Below are 20,960 nucleotides of genomic sequence, written 5' to 3' on the forward strand. Positions count from 1 at the left end.
TTGCAGCAGGGAGATATTGAAAGCAGGGGTAGGGGTAGGAGCTATAGAACTGTCTTCTTGTGATGTAAAGATTGTTTGAATTAGGATGTGAGGTAGTAAAAAATGTATATTGAAAGGTGAATGTTGTTGAGGCAGAATAATTCAAATAGTCTGAGAAATGCTCCATTCCTGGGTGATGAAAAGGAGGGTACCCGTCACTGAGTGAGAGACATAGAGAATCAGGAGAAAGATCTCCACTGGGAGAGATGAGTAAGATGACTTTTATGTTGGGTAATATAATATTGCAAATATATAGTAGTTTCATTTATATGTGGATACTGTTTGTAAATTTTTCAATGCTATTTAAAGTGTCTGGGTGTTTTTCAATTTTATAAATCTACACAGGGAAAAATAATCATCACACTGCTTTATTTTTTCACAGAGAAACAAATTTTTATATACCTTTAAAATAATTTTTAAGCATTTTTCTAATAAAATATTCCTGGGAATATCCAAGCTAGGTACTTTTTCCTAATGACCCTAACCATAAATAAAGTTTAGCATTTCCCCACATATATTTCTTGGCATTCTGTAATAGGGGATGTTGCTACATATTATTGTGGGGAGGATTTGAAAATTATATATGCTTAGGAAACACTGAGTTAAGTAGGTTTCTGGAGTTATGTAAGATTTTTCAGAGACTTTAGTGTATACTGTTAATGTATTTGGTGAGTTTGCAAAGGGAGAATGCAGCTTTTCCGAAACTCCTTTGACAGTTTTTTGAGCATCACTTGGGACTAATATCCCATAGAACACATTCAGAAACACTGTAATATTAGCCATTGCTAACAAAATGGGAGAGTATGAGTAACTACAAGTAGAACATAGAAATTAACATTTTTATATGGATCTATTTTATCATACTAAATATATTTACAATGTCTGTTCTTTAATATATGAAATCCACTGTTTTGTTTTATTTTGGAAGATATGTGGGTGTTTTGGCATAAATGAAAATATTCTCTTTGAGATTATAGTTGTGGGGAGATAGTATAAAGTCCTGAAGAGCCATCAATGGCCATGGGTTGGCTGCCTCTACATTGGAGTTAGTGATAGAAGAAATCCACACATGATCCCATCTCAGTCATCTCCTTAGAATAAACTAGGGGTAACATCTAAATTCCAAATGATTTTCTTCTTTTTGTGGCACATGCCTCAAGGCTCCTTTCTCCTGAATCCCTTGTCATTTCATATGTATTCAGAGAATTCAGTTCAGCTCAGCCTGCATTTCTGTTCTGTACAAAGCACTGTCAGAATGCAAATTTATTTCAAGATTAGTTTGGCATATATAATGTGCTCAATAAGTATTTATTCAACTAATGGATTGTGATATTCTTTAATGATCTAGTTCTACAAAGAGGCATCTCAATTACGGATCTGAATTCTCTACCATATTCTCTCAAAGGTCCTTCTTCCTTAGTGTTCATAGGGTAGCAGTACCTGAACAAGACAACCAACAGTGTCATCTTCTGCTATCTAGTTCTTTCTTTTTATTGTTTGAAATTTACCCTGGGGGAGTCATTGTTATAGGCAATGTTGAGTGAAGATGGAGCCAACATCTTACCATTTTCCAGCATCTGGCTTTTCTTTGTGTGTTTCCTTCAAGTGCTAAATATTCTTCTGTAGTATCCAAGGATAGTTAAGTGGAAGAAACAACTCTATGGACAGGGAATGTGGGGTGGTGGAAAGAGCATGGACATTGGAATCAGTAGAATTTGGTTCCAGCTGTGTCACTTAGTTCTTATTTGACTACACTATGATTCTTAACCTCTCAGCCTCAGTTACATCTTTAAAACTAGGAATCATGTTTACATTCTATGGTAACTGTAAGGAATATAGATAATAGTTGTGAAAGCCCGGTTGCATTAGGGATGCTCAATAAATGGCAACTATAATAAGAGATATTTATTATTATCATTCTGTTCTCTCTACCTTTACTGAATAAGTTATTTTCAATATTTATCACATGTGAAAGGCTGTGGGATAGGGGGTGTGCACACTTGCATATCTTCACTTATTTTTACTAATGAAACAAAAATGAAACCAGACAAAATATTACCTGAACCAATTCTTTAAACAAGCTACAGAATATTTAATTTCTTTCCATTTGCCATCCTTTGTACCTCTAGATGTTGGTTACTTTGAGCCATAATAGTAATAAATAAAAATACTAATAATAATAACTCACAATTTTTGAACATGTACAATATGCCAGACATAATTCTAGGTGTTTTACATGTTTTAACTCATTAAATCTTCAGAATGATCCCCTAGGCAATAGTGACTTTTGTTATCCACATTTTGTAGTTGAGAAACCTGAGACCCAGAGAGGTGAAGTCCAAAGTCCTAGAGCTAGTAAATGGTCTAGCCTCAGCTGAACTCAGGCTGACTGGCTCCAGACGTCACAGTCTTATTCATTATATTCCACTGCCTTTCTTAGTATAGCAGTGGTAATATGGCATGTCACGACATGCATGGTTGTAGAGATACAATCGCCAATATTCAGCTATACATGTGGTGCGTTCTTTCCTTAATGTCTATAATCAAAGATAACCATCTCACCTCATATTTTAGTTGGAGGTCTTTAAAAATTATAATTTAGATTATATGCTTTAGCTTATATGTTTTTAGGGCCAATTTCTTAATTTTCTTATAGATCCTATTCTAAAATAATACTGAGGAAACTTTTGTCCTTGTATTGATGTTTTGAAATTCTTGTCTCCTAAAACAAAAGGTCTGTTTAGTGAATATGGCTGTATGAATCACTGTAGTCTATCTAGTGGTAGCTTGGTAATGTCCATAAAGTAGATACAGAGTCTAAGTTCAAATGCCTGTTTATATTCCCCAAATAATATATTTTTCTACTGTTCAAGCCAATCAGAGATACATGTCTAGGTTTAGAGTCTGAAACTGTTTCTCTAAATTTAAAAATTAAATTGTACAACATATGTCACTTGGTAATTTTATTTCTTGCCTCAATATCCCCACCTCAAAAAAGAGTACTTCGGACTGTCTCTAATTTTACCCTACACACATGTTGAATATTAAAAATCATGTAGGTATTCTTTACATAGAAAAATGCAAACTATCTTCTTTTTAAATATGACCCATCTCTTGAGGTAACTGGTTGTTCCTATTTATTTTTATATGTTTATATGGGCTTTGAAATCAGAGTAGAATTTGGATTTCAGCTGTATCAGTTAGCTGTTTAACTGCAGAAAGATTCTTAATCTCTCAGTCTCAGTTATATCTGCAAAACTGGAAATCTTACTTAACATTTTATAACTCTAATATTTATTATTTGTTATAAGTCAGTGCCCATTAAATACTTTCACTAGTGATCCTCTTAGAGGGACTATGAAGTTTGGGATACTGTTTTTGTCTTCAAAATCAAATTTCAGAATTGCTGTAGGTCATTTTTTGGCTAATATTTTATGTGCTGGGATTCTTCAGATAACATATATATAAAGGATTCTAACTTTTACGTTTTTATTTTTCAATCGTTTTGGGGGGTTCCAGACTAGCAGTAATATTTCTCAAGAGTAAGAAGTTTGTTTGGCTTGACGTTCTAGGGTAGTTTTTAATCATCTAGGTTACTGATTTATCAATAGATATAAACCTTGTGTATGTGTGTTTAAGAGTCATCCACATGCAATGGTAGAAATAGTTTATTCTTCTATTAGTAGTAGTGACCTGCCCATTAAATATGTAAGTACGTAAGTAAATCCAAAGGTGCATTATTGGGTTTTTTTTAACATTTTAAAAACATTTTTTTGTGAAATGTGACATATATAAAGTGAAATGCACAAATCCTAAGTAAACAATTTAATTTTCACATAGTGAACACTAAGATTCTGTATAAAGAACTGAAACGTTCCCTCCACCCCAGAGGCCCACATAATTTCCCCTTAAAAATATATCCTTTAAAATTAAGACATTTTCTCTAGGCTATCAACACTGGAAATACTTGAAAGGAACTATTACTAATTTTTTTGAAAGAGTAACATAAAATTGTTTCAATTAATTCATATTAATAAGACAGCACAATAACAGACTAATAATGCTGCTTAATAATTGCTCCTTAAATTTGTTGAATTTTTAGACTTCAGTTGTTCAGGATTACTTTTTTGATCTTCCCATAATTTCAAAATGAGATTTTAGAATGTTTGCAGGAAATAGCTTTCATCTAAAATTATTATTAAGAGATACTTAGTCAAGTAGTTTAAGATTTGGATTATTTAAGTACTGTCTTGTAAAGCATTATTATGTTATATGGAAAGGAACAGAGGACCACAATGATGATATTTTCTTTGTCATGTGTAAATATTCTTTCAATTGCATTCCCCAGATATTTGTTCTGGTTTTTAAAATTATTAAAATAGACAGGCCATCCATTCTCTTCACCAAGTGTGCACTATTAGTAAAATTTTATGTGTTCTGTCAACAATTTGATGTGATAAAGCAATGGTTTTTCTGTAGTTCACACAGCACTGGGTCTCTGCAAAGCATCTCTGGGGGTTCTTTGATGTCTAGACAGTTTAAATTATGCCAGCTCCCCTGCCTCCAAATTCCACCCCGTTCTGCTTCAGGGGTTGTGGGAAATGAAAACAAACCAGAAGGGTTCCACAACCCTACAGTCTAAGGAGGAAAACAAACAAATAGAATAAGGTGTATATCTACCCTGGCAGGTGTATAGCGAAGGGCTCAATTACAGGGAATGGGAGAAAGAAAAGAATTGGGGGCAAATAGTGTCCTGCTTATTTACTCCTAATTATATCCCTAGTATGGAACTATATGAGGCTTGTGGACAAAATGAAACCATTATGGAAGTGTTAGGGAAGAAAGTAGAATTCACCTTTTACCCCAGTCCTCCAGTGTTTTCCTCCCTGCCAACAGCCAAATCTAAGAGTTTGGTGTGTTTCTTGTACACTGTCTTATTTATTGAAATGGTAAGATGTAGAATTGCATTTTAAGTTTGAAAACTAACTCTTTTTTCCTTCCTTTCTTTTTTGTTTTCTTTTTATAAATTGGGATATCGCAATTCTTCCAATTCATCATTTTAGAAAGTAAGTAACTTTTGAAATTTTAGAGTTTTTTTGGTTAAAATGTTGTTTTATTATTTCATATATTGTGTACACATGCACGTATGCTATTGCAGAAATTTTAGCTTTTAAATTCTGACTGAGGTGATTAACTCTTGCGTTAAGTGTGAACAGATTTTTTTAATTAAAAATAAGAAATATTGCGTAGAAGGTGTCCATGCTCTCTAACAATACAGACTTTTAGCACATACTTGCCTCATCTTCTTTCATACCCACAGTAGGTCATTGTGCTTTTTTAATATACACAGATGTATAAATGTATGTTTGTATCTTTTTTAAAGCTGGCCTAGGTATACTTGCTAGTTCTATTTTTTCTGGATATTAAAATAATAAAAATACATAAATGAGACTTTTATTTGCTCCTGTTCAATGACAGTTAATTAAGACATTCATGTTTTCAGGGAAAGCAGTCCAATATTTCTAGACCTTATGGAAATGTTGAGAATAATAGCCATAAGTAAAGGGTATGAAAGCTTTTTTAAAATTCACTTTCCTATGGATATGCAGTGGATAAAACAGTTACCTTTTTAGTAAACACTTCACTCTTTCGATGCTAATGTTTTATTGTTTTAAATAAAATGGACTATATAATTCGGGTTTTTTTCTATGAAGAAATGCAAGTGATATGTTTAAAACTAAGTGACTATATCAAGCACTGACTTGAGTAGTAAAATTTGCATTTGATTGCAAAGTATTTTTTAATTCTTCTGAAATGCAAATGTTATATAGTTTTGAAATAAAATGAATTTCATATGTTTGTTTAGGGAAAGATTTGGGAAAATTACAGTATTCATTGAGACTTTTGGAGATCTATTGTCATGTGATTGTAAATTACATATTTTAAAAAATATTTCTGCAGTAAATCTTGAGTTTATTGAGTTAATAAACAGTATAATTTAATAATATGTTCAACAGAGCTTATTATTTATATGAAACTGGGTGTTTATCACTTATGTTTGCAGCAGGCATAGCATTAAACTGCTATTTAATAGTCAGTTTATCTTCTACAATTATCTTTGGTTTACTGTACCTTAGAAAGAAAATATAAATTATAGTGATAGTAAATTATATTCGTTCCTTATTTTTTAGTTGTCTTTAAATCTGTATTATTCTCTAATATTCTAAATCTGAGTTCTTGGAATTGTGTGTATTAAGACCTTAGGAATAAAGAACAGGAAGCGTGTGTGTGAGGTTTGATAGGTGCACAGTTGTATTAAGTTATATTTTTAAAACATCGACATTGTTTCATTTTTATGTATAGGATTCTATTTTACTTGCAGTGTTAACATTTTCTTGCCAAGTCCCTCCAGAAAAATCTGTGTTTCTGACAGCTTCACCAAATTAAAGCTCCACAAATCTGGCATAATAATTCCCAGCTTCAAATTGTCTGTGCTTTTTCTGAAGAGAATGATGATAAAAAAATATATATTTTGCAGTCTTCAGTATACCATGTATAGCATTATTTATCTGGAATTTATTCATGGACAGCTATTTCTGGGAGATGAATATATTTTACTTTATAAGGTATGCCTGGCCCACTTTACATACGAGCAGAACATCTTTTATGAGGAAAAATAATGAAATGAGGTCTGTAAGCTTGTAGAAGCTTCGAGAGGAAAGATATTACATAAACGTCCAGCATTGTTTCTATGTGTACTTCAGTGTTCTAACTGCATTGTTCTATGACCAAATTTATATTAGGGCTCTGGCTTCCTGTCAAACCCAATGGAATCATATTGATGTGTTGGCACAGAGAAGCTGTTTCCTAAAATAATAAAGAGTGTTCTTCTTATTACAATACTTATAAACCTTTATGACCATGATGTGTATATATGCTGCCTTGCTATTGTGTGTTGTGTCAACTCAGCAAATTTGGCTTTTTCATTTTATTGGTGAGTATTCATAGTAAGTAAGAGATTGGATAATCTTGGGTTTTAGAAAACTTTTAATTTAGTTAGTGACATAAAAATATGTTTCTATCACAGAAATTCAAACTTTAAAGCCTTAATATCCTAAAGGTTCTCTTGTCCCAGGATATCTTGGATTACATACCCAGAACCCCTACTAGGGAAATGGGGTGGAGTAAGGCTTCTAATCTTTATTGGTTCAAACAAATATTGATCTTTTAGCATATTAGGAAGTAAAATGTATATGGAAACATAAGTAAATGAAAGTAACAATTCTACCTCTAAATTCTAGTGTACAAAAATATCAGTTTCCAAACAAAACACAAAAAAAGTTCTGAAGTCTACCCCAGGAAATACATACATATTATACATTTCATAAACATCTTTTTAAGTATATGAATACATTTCAATAATGTTTGTAGGTACGTGTTTTGATATTTCAATCAATAGTGTAATGCTGTTTGGTTTCTTAAAAAAATCTGTCTTCATAATTTAGTCACTTGCATCTTTACTACCGAACATATTATTAGCTGGGTAGAATTCCCAAACACACATTTCTTTATCTGACAAATAAAGAACTGAGGAAAGGGTGTCATTGAAGAAGTTGTATCAGTGATGTAAACACAGATATAGATTTTTATTTGACCTTGTGAGAAATGCAATCCCGTGAGTAACTTAAATACTTGTAATTTCAAATCAGTTCTTCCGTGGTTTATTATTCTTTTGTTGCTTTTCAACCTATAGGATGGAGCTGTCCTTGAACTTGGTTTATTTGATCATTCAAGTGCAACCATCAAGTTGTCTGTAATATTTAAAACCTGAGGCTTCATGGTATTATTTGCAAAATAACACCACATAAACGTTTGGGCCTTGGTTTCTTTGAAATATAGTGTTGGTTGCTTTATGAATAAAAGCATAATTTCAATTCAGGAGACTTTTTGCCTGAAGCCTATAAGACAGATGCATCTGATTAACTTTGGCGAAACTGGACTGGCCTGTTATTGTAATGTAGATGTTTTCGGGGTTGGGAGGATATTTTAAAAAGGCATGCGAGGGGTCTTTTTTTTTTTTTTCCTAAGAGACTGAGAACAGTTTTGCCACAGAAACTGCGTCTCAGACTGCTTCATTTTTTGCACACTTTTATTTTCTAGTGGAACTTCTCCATTAGCCTGTCTGAATGCAATGCTTCACACTAACACTCGAATAGGGGATGGAACATTCTTCAAAATCCCTGGAAAGTCAGGCCTCTATGCTCTCAAAGTAAGTTGGACTGTTCTGCGTATTATGTCTGTTATTACTATGTATCATGCATTTACATGTGAAGGTAAACAAAATTAGACTTGGGTGAAGGGTAGAATGACTCCTTTGCCTTTTAAATGTTTTCAGATGTCTTAAAAGTGATTTCATATTAAGAATAAACAATGACATTTTCTTTAAAGAAAACATATCTGTGGTTTCACTCTAACATATGGTAATGGAAAATAGTTGTGGCTTCCTTAAAATTCTTGATTCTTAAAAATTTACATGGAGGAGTGCCATGGTTGATCAGCCAAGTTTTAAGATGATCACAGTTGCCAAATACTATTTGACTTAATGACCGTCAGTTGATATACGGGCTTCACACCTGTATGCCTTTCTGTCTTTTACAAAAAATAAGAAATGTACCCATTCTTCTTGAAAATTTGCTGATTTAAATCAATTATTCAAATCTAAAACAACCACTGATCTCTGGGAAGTTTTTACTAATAATGCATACTTGTTATATGAGAAGAATAGAGAAATAAAAAGCTTCAGATAACTGAGTCTTAATTATTTTAGTGTAATTCCCATTTCCATCTAGAATGGAAATGCCATGTAAGATGCAAAATTCCGGAGAACAAAAGCTGATGATCTGCAAATGGTTGCATAACTTGCATCAAGCAAAATCAATGTATTATTTCTTATAAATTAAAAAAAGTCTGCTTTAATAAATGATGGGTTACATTTAAAATTCATTAATTTCCTTTGAGAAGTTTCGTTTTGTTTTGTTTTGGGGTTTTTTTAATGCTAAAAGCTATACCTGGCAAAGAAGTAGGTGTTCTTTCCCAGCTACTTAGCATCAGGCTCTTAAACTGTGTGTGTTTCAGAAAACAATACAGGTTAATCAAAGGACTTGTATTATTTCAGTTGATTTTTGTAGCTACTTGGGTATTTAATTTATAATTAAAATTCTGAGTCGTTAAGCCATTTTCTAAAGTAAGGAAAATTGAGAAAAATGGAAACAACATATGTTAAAAAAAAAACTTGTTTTTTGTATGGATTTTAAAGGTTATCCAAAAAAATCAACTATGGCAATGTGCTTCCCCACCCCCACCAAGGAGTAGTTTTACATTAAAAAGTAAATCAGTACTGAAATTCCAAATCACAAGCAACTGTGATAATTCCTTAGGACTGTGGAAGTATTTTGAATGTTTTCAGTTGCTAATACATCTCCATAAATCATTATTTTTAAAATAATATAGAAAGAGGAGTCATCATGCTCAGCTGATGGAACATTGGATTTAGGCTGTGAGTCTGAATTGGAAGGCACAGAGATGGCGGAGGTCAGTGCCAATGGGGAAGGAAATGGAGGTAAGTGTGACAAATTTCAGGACACAAACCCTGTTCTCTTTTAAAGGTTATGTAGAATTCCAATAACTTACTAATTGAGTTCCCTACCATTACAGATACAGTTTTCTTCTAAGCTACTACCTCTTAAATTTATCATCAAACAATGCTGGTTCAAAAGGTTAGCATCTAAGAAAAGTAAACAGCTCTTTGCTTTTTGTTTTATTTTGTATTTTAGCAGTATGGATTTCCCTGGGTAGTATTCTTGAGTGTTATCAGTATATTTCTCCTGCAAGCTGAGAGGGTTACTGGGGTATGTCGTGGTTTTATTCTTATATCAGTGAGGCCTGAGAATGCCAGTGTTTTATTTCTGATCGTGCTGATTTTTTCTGTGATCACAAGTAGTTTTATAATAGCTTTGTTCCTAGGTTTGTCCTTAATAAATTAAGCTTAATGTTAACATTCCTGACAGCAACACAATGACCAAATAAGCTATATTCTTCTGAAATGCTTTTGAAAAGTGAGAAACCCTTCTAGAATCCTAAGGGGGCATTTTCCACCTCTGAATTCTGTCCATGTGGATTCATTTTTATCTTTCTCAAAACATTTGCATTGTGATTCTGTTGGTGTATGTAATTTCTGTACTGCAGTTTTGGCAATTCTTTGTTCCACAAAAGCTGCTGTACTTTTCTTTAACCCTACTCAGTGGTCCCCCAAGTGGACCCAGATCATGATTTGAGAGGCAGAGTGTGTCATTAAAGTCTCTGTCGGTGGACTCATAGAAATCAGTAAATTATCTTTAAACAAAGAAACCTTAAAGGATCCTTGCAGAAAAATCATATTTCAGTAATAGCCCAAAGCCATTCATTTTATTAATGGTCATAAGAGTCCCTTTGTATTCTGACTGGCCACTCCTACCCTTTAAACTGATGTGCTTTCTGATAGTCCCCAAGGGACTGGTTCTGCTCCAGTGCTATCTGACCTGCAGCCGAGGTGCTGAATTAATGTAGGAAACAGATTCTTGTCTTAGTAAATGGCTGAAGTCGGCTTTCTAGACTTTTTTTAGCTAACTTTCATTGAATTTGCTGTCCTTATTCCTATACCTTTTGAAAACTCAACTAAGCCCCCACCATTGTTGTAGTAGTGCTGTGAACTTTGGCAGGTCCTTGTGGTTAGAAAGAGAACAAAGCAGAGATGCATGACATTTTCTGGATTTCTGGAAGGGGCACACCCTTCTCCTTCAGTAGGATGAAGGGGAACCTTATTGGGTCACCCTTTTTGCTGTACTGCCTGCTTGCATGAGCACTTACGTGTTCCCTCCCCCTCCTCCACCACCTCTCTGTTAACATATATCAATGTTATGTATTGAGTTTCTGCTATGTGCCAAGTACTGTTCTTGACATTATAGTTACAGCAGTGAAAAAGAAGAACAGAAAGAGACCTCTCATGGATTTTATATTGGTAGAGAGACAGACAATAAGCAAAATAAACATGTAAAATTTACAGCTTATTCAGTGCCAACAAGAGATATGGGGCAAAATAAATTAAATAAGGAGATAAGAGTGAGAGAGTGGTATTTGAGAAAAGACTCGAGGCAGTGAGGGAGCAGGCATTTGATGGGAGAGAGTTCTAGGTAAAAGAAGGAGCAATTACAAAGGTCTTGAGGCAGTAGAGTGCCTGGAATGTTCCAGAAACATCAAGAGGCCAGTGTAGTTGGAGTCCAGAGTGAGCAAGGGAGAAGATGGTAAGATACAGTGTCAGAGAAGTTATGGGGCCTGGTACGGAAGTTCGCTTCTTATTGCTCCATTTTTCTCACTGAAATAGGAAACAAGTTCTTCAGCCAAGGGTGAAGATGGGGAAGTAGCTTTGTAGATCTAAGGGGAAGGTAGAAAATGTTTGTCTCAAGTCCAACAGCATTAAGGACACTCCTGAAGTGGCTAATCCTGAATTTAACATGAGATCAGCCAGCCTAGTTGTACATATTTCTCCAGTCGTGTTCATGATCGCTGTTCGGGTGTGGAGGGGGTACAGAGTTGGATTGGACCAGAACTTGGATTTTGCCAGGTGTGAATGATGAAGCCAGAGTGGGACACAGTTGAGGGTACATGACATAGAATATTGAAATCCATCTCCATTGAATTTCAGCTGGCTGTGGAGGTGAGGGAAGACACGAGTGTGTGTGGGATGCTGTGAAGGAGGAGGTGGACATCTCCCTAGGGTGGACAGATTGTTTTTTTGTTTTGTTTTGTTTTTGTGGTACGCGGGCCTCTCACTGTTGTGGCCTCTCCCGTTGCGGAGCACAGGCTCCGGACGTGCAGGCTCAGCAGCCATGGCTCATGGGCCCAGCCGCTCCGTGGCCTGTGGGATCTTCCCGGACCGGGGCACAAACCCGCGTCCCCCGCATCGGCAGGCGGACTCTCAACCACTGCGCCACCAGGGAAGCCACAGATTGTTTGATGTGGTGTTCTAGAGGAAATGAGTTGGAAGGATAGGTGATGTAAGAGTGGAATGTGTGAAATCGAGGTTAGGGTGATATGGGATGCATGTCTGAGATGAAAGAGGGAGGGTAGGTTGAAGGCTGTCATGAATGCTTAGGCAGTGTGTGTACCCTCTTCAGAGTGACCTGGCTGAAGTGACCATCAGCGACTGAAACTCAGCAGGCCTTCCTCTGCCCAGCTTCGTGTCCTGGGATGGAGCAGGGTCTACCTGGAGGAAATGTTGCCTTTTCCTATTTGCACAAAGATGTTGTAAAGGCTGGTGGTGGCCCTGCCATGAAATATTAGAGAATCGTCTGTGTGGATATTGAAACAGACAATTATGACAGAACTAGCATTGAAAGGGTGTGGCACTTAGGAGCTAAAATCTCCTGAAAATGAAAGGGAGTAATCCAGGAGTTGGTAAATATTTAACAAGGAGGAGCAGTCTGTTGATGCTGGAGGCATCTAAGGAGCAGGGAAGGAGAATAGAGTCCCCTCGTCCCATTTCCAGGCCCAGCGGTACAAGATGCATGGAAAAGAAACAGGCTGCTACCTGAGCGTGTTCCAGGGGAAGTAGTGTCCATGGGAGAGAGCCAGGTTTTGTAGATCAAGACGCAAAGGGAGTGTTCAGGGAAAAAGTTAGAGGTTAATCAGAGATTTTGCTAACAACTAATCCTGAATGTCAGAGGAAAGGGTGGGAAGGTTTTAGTGGCTGGGAAGGGGTCGGGGACAGGGTGAGAGCACTTAGCCAGTAATTAAACCAGAGCAGGGATAAGCAAACTCCCCTAATTTGAAATGTGAATAGGTACTTCACCAAATAACACATACCCCCACATCTCCAGCTAATGTGACCAAAACTAGATTTCCTGGCCTCTCCTTTGAAGTTGTATTAGTGAAATTGCTTTGAGGAATCACTGAAAGAATAGTAAATAGCTTATTTCCCTGAGTATTCCTTGACTTGCCCACTTTTACATCTCATTGCAAACCACAATTGCTTCTTATAGGACAAGTATAATTCCTCTCCGTGTGTATACCGTAGACTTATGTGTATAGTCCATTAACCTTAGGATACATTTTCAAACTTAGATATTGAAAATATGTTGAGTGCTCACAATGCCTAGGCTTTGTGAGCTGTTTACATGTAGATTGTTTAATCCTGACAACATTCCTGTGAGATATTCAGTCTTCCTAGGCTCTGTTATTGTATTTTATTTAATTTTTCTATTTTTAATTTTTATTTTATTTTATTTTTGACCAGTGAGGAAATGGACTTAGACGTTAAATATTTCATCCAAGTGTCAAGCCCAGGTAGATGTGAGTGACACCAAAAGCCAGGCTCTGACCACTGACGCTGCCTGGGACTGTAGGGAACACTCTTAGCCAGGAGTATTTGATGCAGTTTGGTTTTTCAACATTTGTCCAGCTCTGTACTGACTATAAACTTGAGCTTATCCAAATGAAGGCGTGGGCTACCACATGATTTCTTACGAATCAATAATAAATACTATGAACCTGAACTGGTTTAGGTGATTTCCTTGCTTACTCTATTTCTAATACGTATTTGAACCAGCAGTTAGAATGGATATAATTTCCACACTTCTTACAGCTGTACAAATATACTTTGAAAATATAATTAGAGAGGGAAGGTGGGGGTGTGTGGGGTTGCAGGGGCATGGGAGAAAGGGCAAGGGGAGAGGAGGAGGGGAGGGGAGGGTCCCACCATCTGTTTTTTAAATCTTTATTCCCTTCTCCTTTTCCCATTCCTCCTTTGGGATGAAAGGGTGAAAAGTATCAAGGTGAATAATAACTGTCAATTGGTAGGATATGCTTGTGGCAGTCCAAAGAGTAAGCCTCCGCTAGCATAGAGCTATTTCAAATGAACAAAGATTAGTTGACATTTGTTGCACCACTAAAGGGGAAACACAGTGAAGTATTTGAAAAGAAAGCACTTTACAAAAACTGATAACCAGAAAGAAATCTTGCAGCCTGATTCCAGTAGTAACATTTGAGTCTTTAGGGAGAGTTAAGATAATAACGGTAATGTTTTTGTCCTTTTCGTTCAATCAGTTGGCCAGCAAAACAGATTTGTTTTTAAATGAGAGGTGCTTTGCCAAGATACCTTGTTTTAACGTTTTGTTGAAAATTTTTAGAGTTCAGGAAAAGTGATACATTATCAATTATAGAATTTACAAGACACAAAACTATAGTTGTGCATTATGTTTCTTTGACTCCTAAACAGTTTTTCAAGTTAATCAGAATTAGAGACTCAAGAAAGTAAACTCTTCACATTTTACAAGCTTAGCTCTAAAGATCGAAGAGTGATTTAGGTGAATCACTTGATATATCTTTGTTGACAACCCATGACCATTTATGCCAATATAAGTATAGATCTGTGTCACCCAAAGAAAATATGTAGAATTTTATGGGCTATTTTAGTCAGAGATTTATGGTTATGTTTGTGTCTGAGTTGTTTTCTGAACATAATACATTGGTATATCATGAGTTTGCTTACACATATTAAGTTGACTTACAGTGCATTGCTGGCTGCAGAAACCACACATATTTTATAAGAAATGACACACTCAGTAGATCGTCTTCGCTTTCTTCCCCATCTATTTATAAATTGTTATTAACAGGGAAAAAAAATGAGCTTCTCTTTTTGCAGCCCTGATATATTTCATGTTTAAAATCAAAAGCAACCATCCTATTCAATCTTTTAAAATGAGGAAACTGGAGAATGTACAATTTTCATCCATAGAGATCAAAAAAGGTTCTGCTTGTTATTAACCCTAATGGCTTTCAGGGAGGAAGCAGCACTCTAGCTGGAGAATTAGTATTTTCAAAGTCTCTATTTAGGGAAAAAGATTATAGAGAACACATATCCTATGTTTTAGTCCTCAGATCCCAGGGTGAATAATGATTCCAACATTTGAAGAATTTTCTGTGGTCCTTTTCATTATTCCTTATGGCCAGTTTTATAAGCAGGTTTCTGATTGTATGATTCTTGACAGGAGTCGTGTTAACTTAATGAAACATTATTCTGCTCACTCTTTGTTTGCATTGGCTCAGAGGCCACAGAGGGGTCTTTTTTCAAAAGTGAAAAGTGCTTTAAGATGGCCTGAAGTGTGTGCATAGGATCTCTTTTGAGACATCAATTACACACAGATGAGGAGCTTCCTGGAGGAAGTGAGAAGGGTACTAATAAAGGTTTTGGTGCCCTCAGGGAGTATTCACACTGACAGTTTATCAGTGGCAGTTTTATACGAGGGGAGAGAAAGGAAAATGAGGGGACCCTGGAGCTGTGAAGGGAGTGTTCAACTAACTTTCGAAAATGTCGCCCAACTATTTGGTGTGTCTCTGCTCTCAGTGTTATATGTCTGGTCTTGCTGGAGGCTTTTCAGGAGCTTGTCTGCGACTGCTCCTGTGTGATTTTACATCAGATGACACATGAGCCTTCTTTGTGCTCACCATCCATTTCCACCTGACAGCCATTCCTGAGAATCTTGTAGGAGGGAAGGGAATTGTTTCAGTGACTGCGTCAGGCCCCCTGATTTTCTTAGGTTAGGCTACTTTGTCAAAGTAGGTTAGGCTACTTTGTCTTTTATCCAACGTCTGAATTTTCGTTAACAGCTTTGTTGGCTCGTACAGACACCTGTTCTACATTGGTGGGCCAGGGAAACTTAAGTATGTGAAAATGTTGTTTAAGTTACACATGGAAGAAAATACAGAGGAAAAAGAATACTCTTCACAGTCAGAAATGATCATTGGCAGGATATAAAACTTCCTCTGCCCACTCTTTCTCATTCTCCTTTCTTTCATTCCAGCCCACAGCTTTCTCAGTTCAGAAGTATGAGGGACTTCAGAAGTTCATGCAGGCCTGGATCCTCTCTCATGCCAGCATTTAACTTAAGCCAGTCAATTAAAGTAGACATCTCTAATAGTAAATGCCCAGAGGGATGGGAATCTCACAGACTCATTTATATTTGTCTCTCTGTGTTTTTGATAACTTTTATAGTCAAGAAATTTTTCCTTATGCTGAAATCTCTTGAGCTTTTAATTAAACCAATTTTCGCTTGTATTTCCCTCTGATGATGGAGAACAGCTGGGCATCATCTAGATATCACCCCCTTCATCTTAACTTCTCCAAATAACTTGTCCCAGCCCTTTCAAACATTACTTATAGATACTATTTTCCATTTCTTTTACCCATTAGGGACCTCTTGTTCTTACATATTTCTCCATGAACTATGAACTTTATTCTTGTGTAAGTGGATTTTGGTCAATTTTAACAGCCCAGAGTCATGAAAGAAAAAAAAGTTGTCTTTTTAAGTGCAGATAAAGTGACCCATTTAAATGTACTTTCCCCCTCTTTTCTTGTGCTAGGAGGGAAATATTTCATAATATAAAGACTGGAAATAGAGTATGGTCTCATGATAAAAGCAAACTCCCTCTCAAATAAAACCAAAATTAAAGGTACTCCCCCAATTACCTATCCTGACAAGCCAGATTTCTTTTTGATTGATATAGTTTGTGATTGGTATAGAGGAACAAAAGCATCCATGCTCTTAAAATGAAGTACTTTTTTCCATGATGCTAGATAATCCATTCTTTCGTTTTCTCTAAAGTGACAGTGTGTAACCATTTCTCAAACAGTTAACCATGTGTTTATCTAACTCTAACCCTAACCCTAACCCTAACTGTTTGGGGCGTATGGATACATTACATGGTGTCCTAATCATTTTTATTCTTGAATTTTTTCCCTTTAAAATAAGTTTTAGATCCAAAGGAACATTCATACATTTTATTTTCTATTACATTTACTTTCTTTAAAGTTCTATAACTATTTTATCAGAAATAAATAATTAGGGAGAATGGTTTCTTCTCCCTTTCTTGTACACTGGAGTTCTCTTTTATATGTTGAAGAATGAAGTAGTAGTGCCCATGAATGAAGCACTTATCCTTGACCTGTACCAACCTTTTAATGATATTCTTCCTGCATGCTTTTTTCTATTTCTCATTTTCTAGGTGGGTTCCTGTATTTCTGTGTAGATGTTTCAGGAACTTGCTGCAGTGTAGAAGATCACAGGTGTTGTGCGATACAAGATAATAGCTTCTAATGTTTCCCCCCTCACAGCAGCTTACTGTGTTATTATTCTCCATAATTCTGAGAGGAATCTGTGTTCGTTCTCTGGTAGGAGCAATTAGGTGGTTAGAGGCTGGTACCTATCATATATGCTTTTCCTATTAAATATTTTCATCTCTGGTTTGAGTTTCTCTTGTCTGAGTTTAAAGGAATATTTTTATGGATATCCAGAGGTACTAGTATAACTAAATTGCCCTGATGATAAATTGAGTGCTTGTTAAGAGGGATTCCTATACCTTCAGTTCCTCCTAGTCACCTGTAGAGATTCAGTGTCCTGTCCAGTGGAAACCAAAGCGTTTGTGAACCATTTGTGGACATTGCAATTAAATTGTGATACGTCTAGTTCCGGGATATCAGATGAGCATCATTTGTAGCATATGATATCAGCCACCCAAATCTTTAAGGTGTCCGGCATGATTACATCTTATGGAGCACATTCTTACTGATACACATGGCTGGTATAATTATCATCTGATTCTTTCTTCCTCCTGGTTTATTTTGCTCCCTTTTCTGTAGACCTCTTCTGAGTAAGAAGAGGACTTCATTGGCCTAGTGAAGCAGGCTGTAAAGTATAGTAATATTTTTAGTTATATTAGATATATTTTATTTATAGAGAATGTTCAAATATTATCTAATATCAATACTTAAAATGTTTAAACACTGTCTCCCTTGAAAGTCTTCAGGGAAAATTGCTGTTTCCATTATCTTATTGCTATTGTTTCTCTATTTAAATGCTTGCCTCTCATATCCTTTGAATGTTTTCTTAATACAGTAAGGAAAATTGTTTAAATCTATTTACCTAAACCTATCTTGGAATAAGGACTGCTTTGAGAGAAGTAGTTCTCCTTAGTCTGGATCCAGAAAGGATTAAGGAATTGTCTTTTCTCTGAAAGAAATTGAGTCCTGGAAATATTTAGTTGGGGTCAAATGGGTTTGTCCTGTTGTCGTTAAGTTACCTTTAACAGTTTTGGGCATGTATTTCGTTGCTGTGTATATCCACAATATCTGATATGCACAATTTCAAATGTAAGTATGATACATAAGACATATTACAATACAAACATAAGCTTTTTTGATTATTTGCCAATCTTGGGATACTTTTGAATTTCCTGCTTATTGATTTTTTAAAACAAATTTTAGTTGTCACCACCAGGTCTTTGTAGACTTGGTCTTTCTCAGGCAGAATTAGTAGTTCTATACCATTGTTTTTTGGAAAAAAAGTATTTTTAAGAAACCTGTGGTCTCAAAGTCAGGTCTTAGGTCTTAATCAGTGTTTTCCTATGCATTTTATACAGTCCTTGGCACGAAGGGGCTCAATAAAAGTTTTACAATTGAATGAATGATTAATAAATAAACAATTAAGCCCCCTCTAAGACCCAACCCTCTTTTAAAATGTGATTGAATTCTCACAATGTGCCACGGTATTATCCCTAATATACTGTGTGCTCTTCGATTTCAATTTTATTTATAAAAACTCTATTAAGCCTATAGTGTATGTCAAGATCATTTTGATAGAAAACTGTTTTTTGATTTGAGTGCATCTAGTTTGATTGTTCAGAAAATCGAAAGGAAGTGGTCAGAGGAAGAACTGATAGAAGTGAAGTTGGTCAAAGGATGCTCTTCTCCCTGCCTTCATTAGCCGTTTGAACCCCGGTTACCTTGGATAGCCAGTTACTTAGTGTGTAGTTTAATTGACATATAAAGATTAATATCTTTGTTGTAGTGACTCTCATGTACCCAGATCCTGGTCTTTTGTGGTTCTGCACCCACCCAACTCCTGCCATTTCAAGTAAACATTGTGATTTCTAATTTCGACTTTTAAATGATACTTATTTCACCATGCAAAACCTCCAGACTCTTAAAATAAGGCAACGAGTAAGGATGGCAGAAGGAAGCATATCCACGTTTAGTGGCAGGTCATACAACTTTCCAACTGACTTGCATAGGATGTTTTGTAGTTTGGTTTTCGTACTTTCCCTAATTGACTGTAGGATAATTTTTAAAATTTTAATGAAGTTTCTGTTTTCAAATTTTAAAAATTCATATTTTATGTATACTTTAGCACAGTAAAAAACTATGCATTGCTGACCTCCCCGTTCATGAATTCTTGTCAAAAATGGTAATTGAAAGTTAACTTCAGAAACAGATATTTTAGATAAATTTAATGAAAATCAAATTGGACAGTTTAGTTTAATAAACATTTATAGACCAATGGCTCTGTGCCTGTCTTTGCACAGAAGTAAGTCCCTGAGTTGCTGGGCCTGTGGGTGGCAAGGCAGACGCAAGCACCAGTATGGCAGGGACTGTCATGGATTCATACACTAAGTTCCAAGGAAAGGGTGGGGAAGATTAAGTCTACCTCGGAGACTGGGATAGTCAGGAAAGCTTTGGGGAAGCTGTTTGAGTTTGGTCTGTCGAGTTTGCTAGGCAGAAAGGTGGAAGAGGGACGGTCAGAGCAAGTGAGACATACAGCAAGTATCTGTGTTCAGGAAATGGCACAAGGTCTCGACTGACTGGATCAGAGAGGGTGGCAGTTGGGAAGGCAACCAGATGTGAGACTAGAAATAAAGACAGAGTCAAGATTGCATTCTGCTTTCTCCCTTCTTTGTGCCTTGGGCTAAAGGTAAGAGCCCTCTTGTATACCTGTCAGTGGATTAGTACTTAGATTGGGGGGAATGTCATCCATACCCTCTCTAGCACTCAACTTAAAAAATATGAGCTCTAAGCCATATTTTCCAGTTCAGTCACATTGTCAAGTTGAATGGTGAATGAAAAAGAAGGGAGAGCGGGACAACTTGGGACTCTAAGAAAAGAGGCTGAAATCCAGTCTTCTTGGAACACAGTCAGCAGTTTCTCTAGCCTTCTAGGCTGTCTCATGATTACCTGTAATCCTCCGTCTCCCTTTGGTCCCAGCCTTCTAAGTAGAATATTTTGGAGGAGGGGTTTGGGAATCTGAGGGTGAATGAGGGTAGAGGTAGATGAGCAACAGCTACTGAAAATCCCATTAACTCTTTGAATTAAAAACTAGCAGATTAGCTTTTAACTATGCCTTTGGCTTGCCTGGTTTGGGCAGGCAAGCAAAAACGTAGACAGAAATAATATTTCTATACCTTTTAGCACATGTTTTCTTGTCTTCGCCTTGTCCAGCTATGAAAAGGGCAGGCAGTCTTGTGGGGTTTCCAGGTATAAAATCCTGGCATGCGTTTTGTGATGGTGCCAGTGTACAGTTAGGAAAAAAAAGAAAAAAAGCTTCTATTCTGCCCTGAATGCCAAGAAGATATCACTTTCTAAGCTTCATGTCAGTGTTAGATATTTATCGGATAAAACATCTGTCCTAATTCTTCACTCTCCTGGCTCCTGTTGTAATTTCACATACAGGGGATTTCCCCTGGTCCTTTCTCGAACATTAATTTTTCTTTGGCTTGTATATTAGAGGCCAAACTCAGCCCCTTAGATAAATATTCAGGCAACTGTTTAAAATAAGCCCTGTATTATTTATTTATCACATCTGTTATGAAAGCTGCAAGGATAAAGTAAAAACTGTGTGTTTCGTCAGAATATGAATATGCAAGAATATGTTCAATTACCTCTCTAACTATGGCAGTTTTGAGAATCAGCCACCCTCATCAGATACATGGCAGAAGAATGAATAAAGTCACTTCGATGCTCATGTTTGGGGTCTATATTGTCAATGGACGTGCACACA

At 36.2% G+C, this 20,960-nt stretch overlaps 1 protein-coding gene across 2 annotated transcripts in view; it reads left to right on the top strand.

Moving 5' to 3' along the window:
* ASXL3 (ASXL transcriptional regulator 3) overlaps positions 1-20,960 on the top strand; it is a gene marked incomplete at both ends in the record, with an annotated part of 167,871 nt that overhangs the window by 57,716 nt on the left and 89,195 nt on the right. Inside the window, 2 exons of one of the 2 annotated variants that reach the window (XM_081252364.1) lie at positions 8,201-8,308; positions 9,550-9,658. In XM_081252364.1, coding sequence (XP_081108490.1) covers positions 8,201-8,308; positions 9,550-9,658 — 217 coding nt within the window. Of the gene's footprint in view, positions 1-8,199; positions 8,309-9,549; positions 9,659-20,960 lie in introns of both variants that reach the window. The other variant, XM_081252365.1, reaches the window with a different exon arrangement.

Source organism: Mesoplodon bidens, assembly GCF_964165515.1.
Source record: "Mesoplodon bidens genome assembly, chromosome: 13".
Lineage (NCBI taxonomy): Eukaryota > Metazoa > Chordata > Mammalia > Artiodactyla > Ziphiidae > Mesoplodon > Mesoplodon bidens.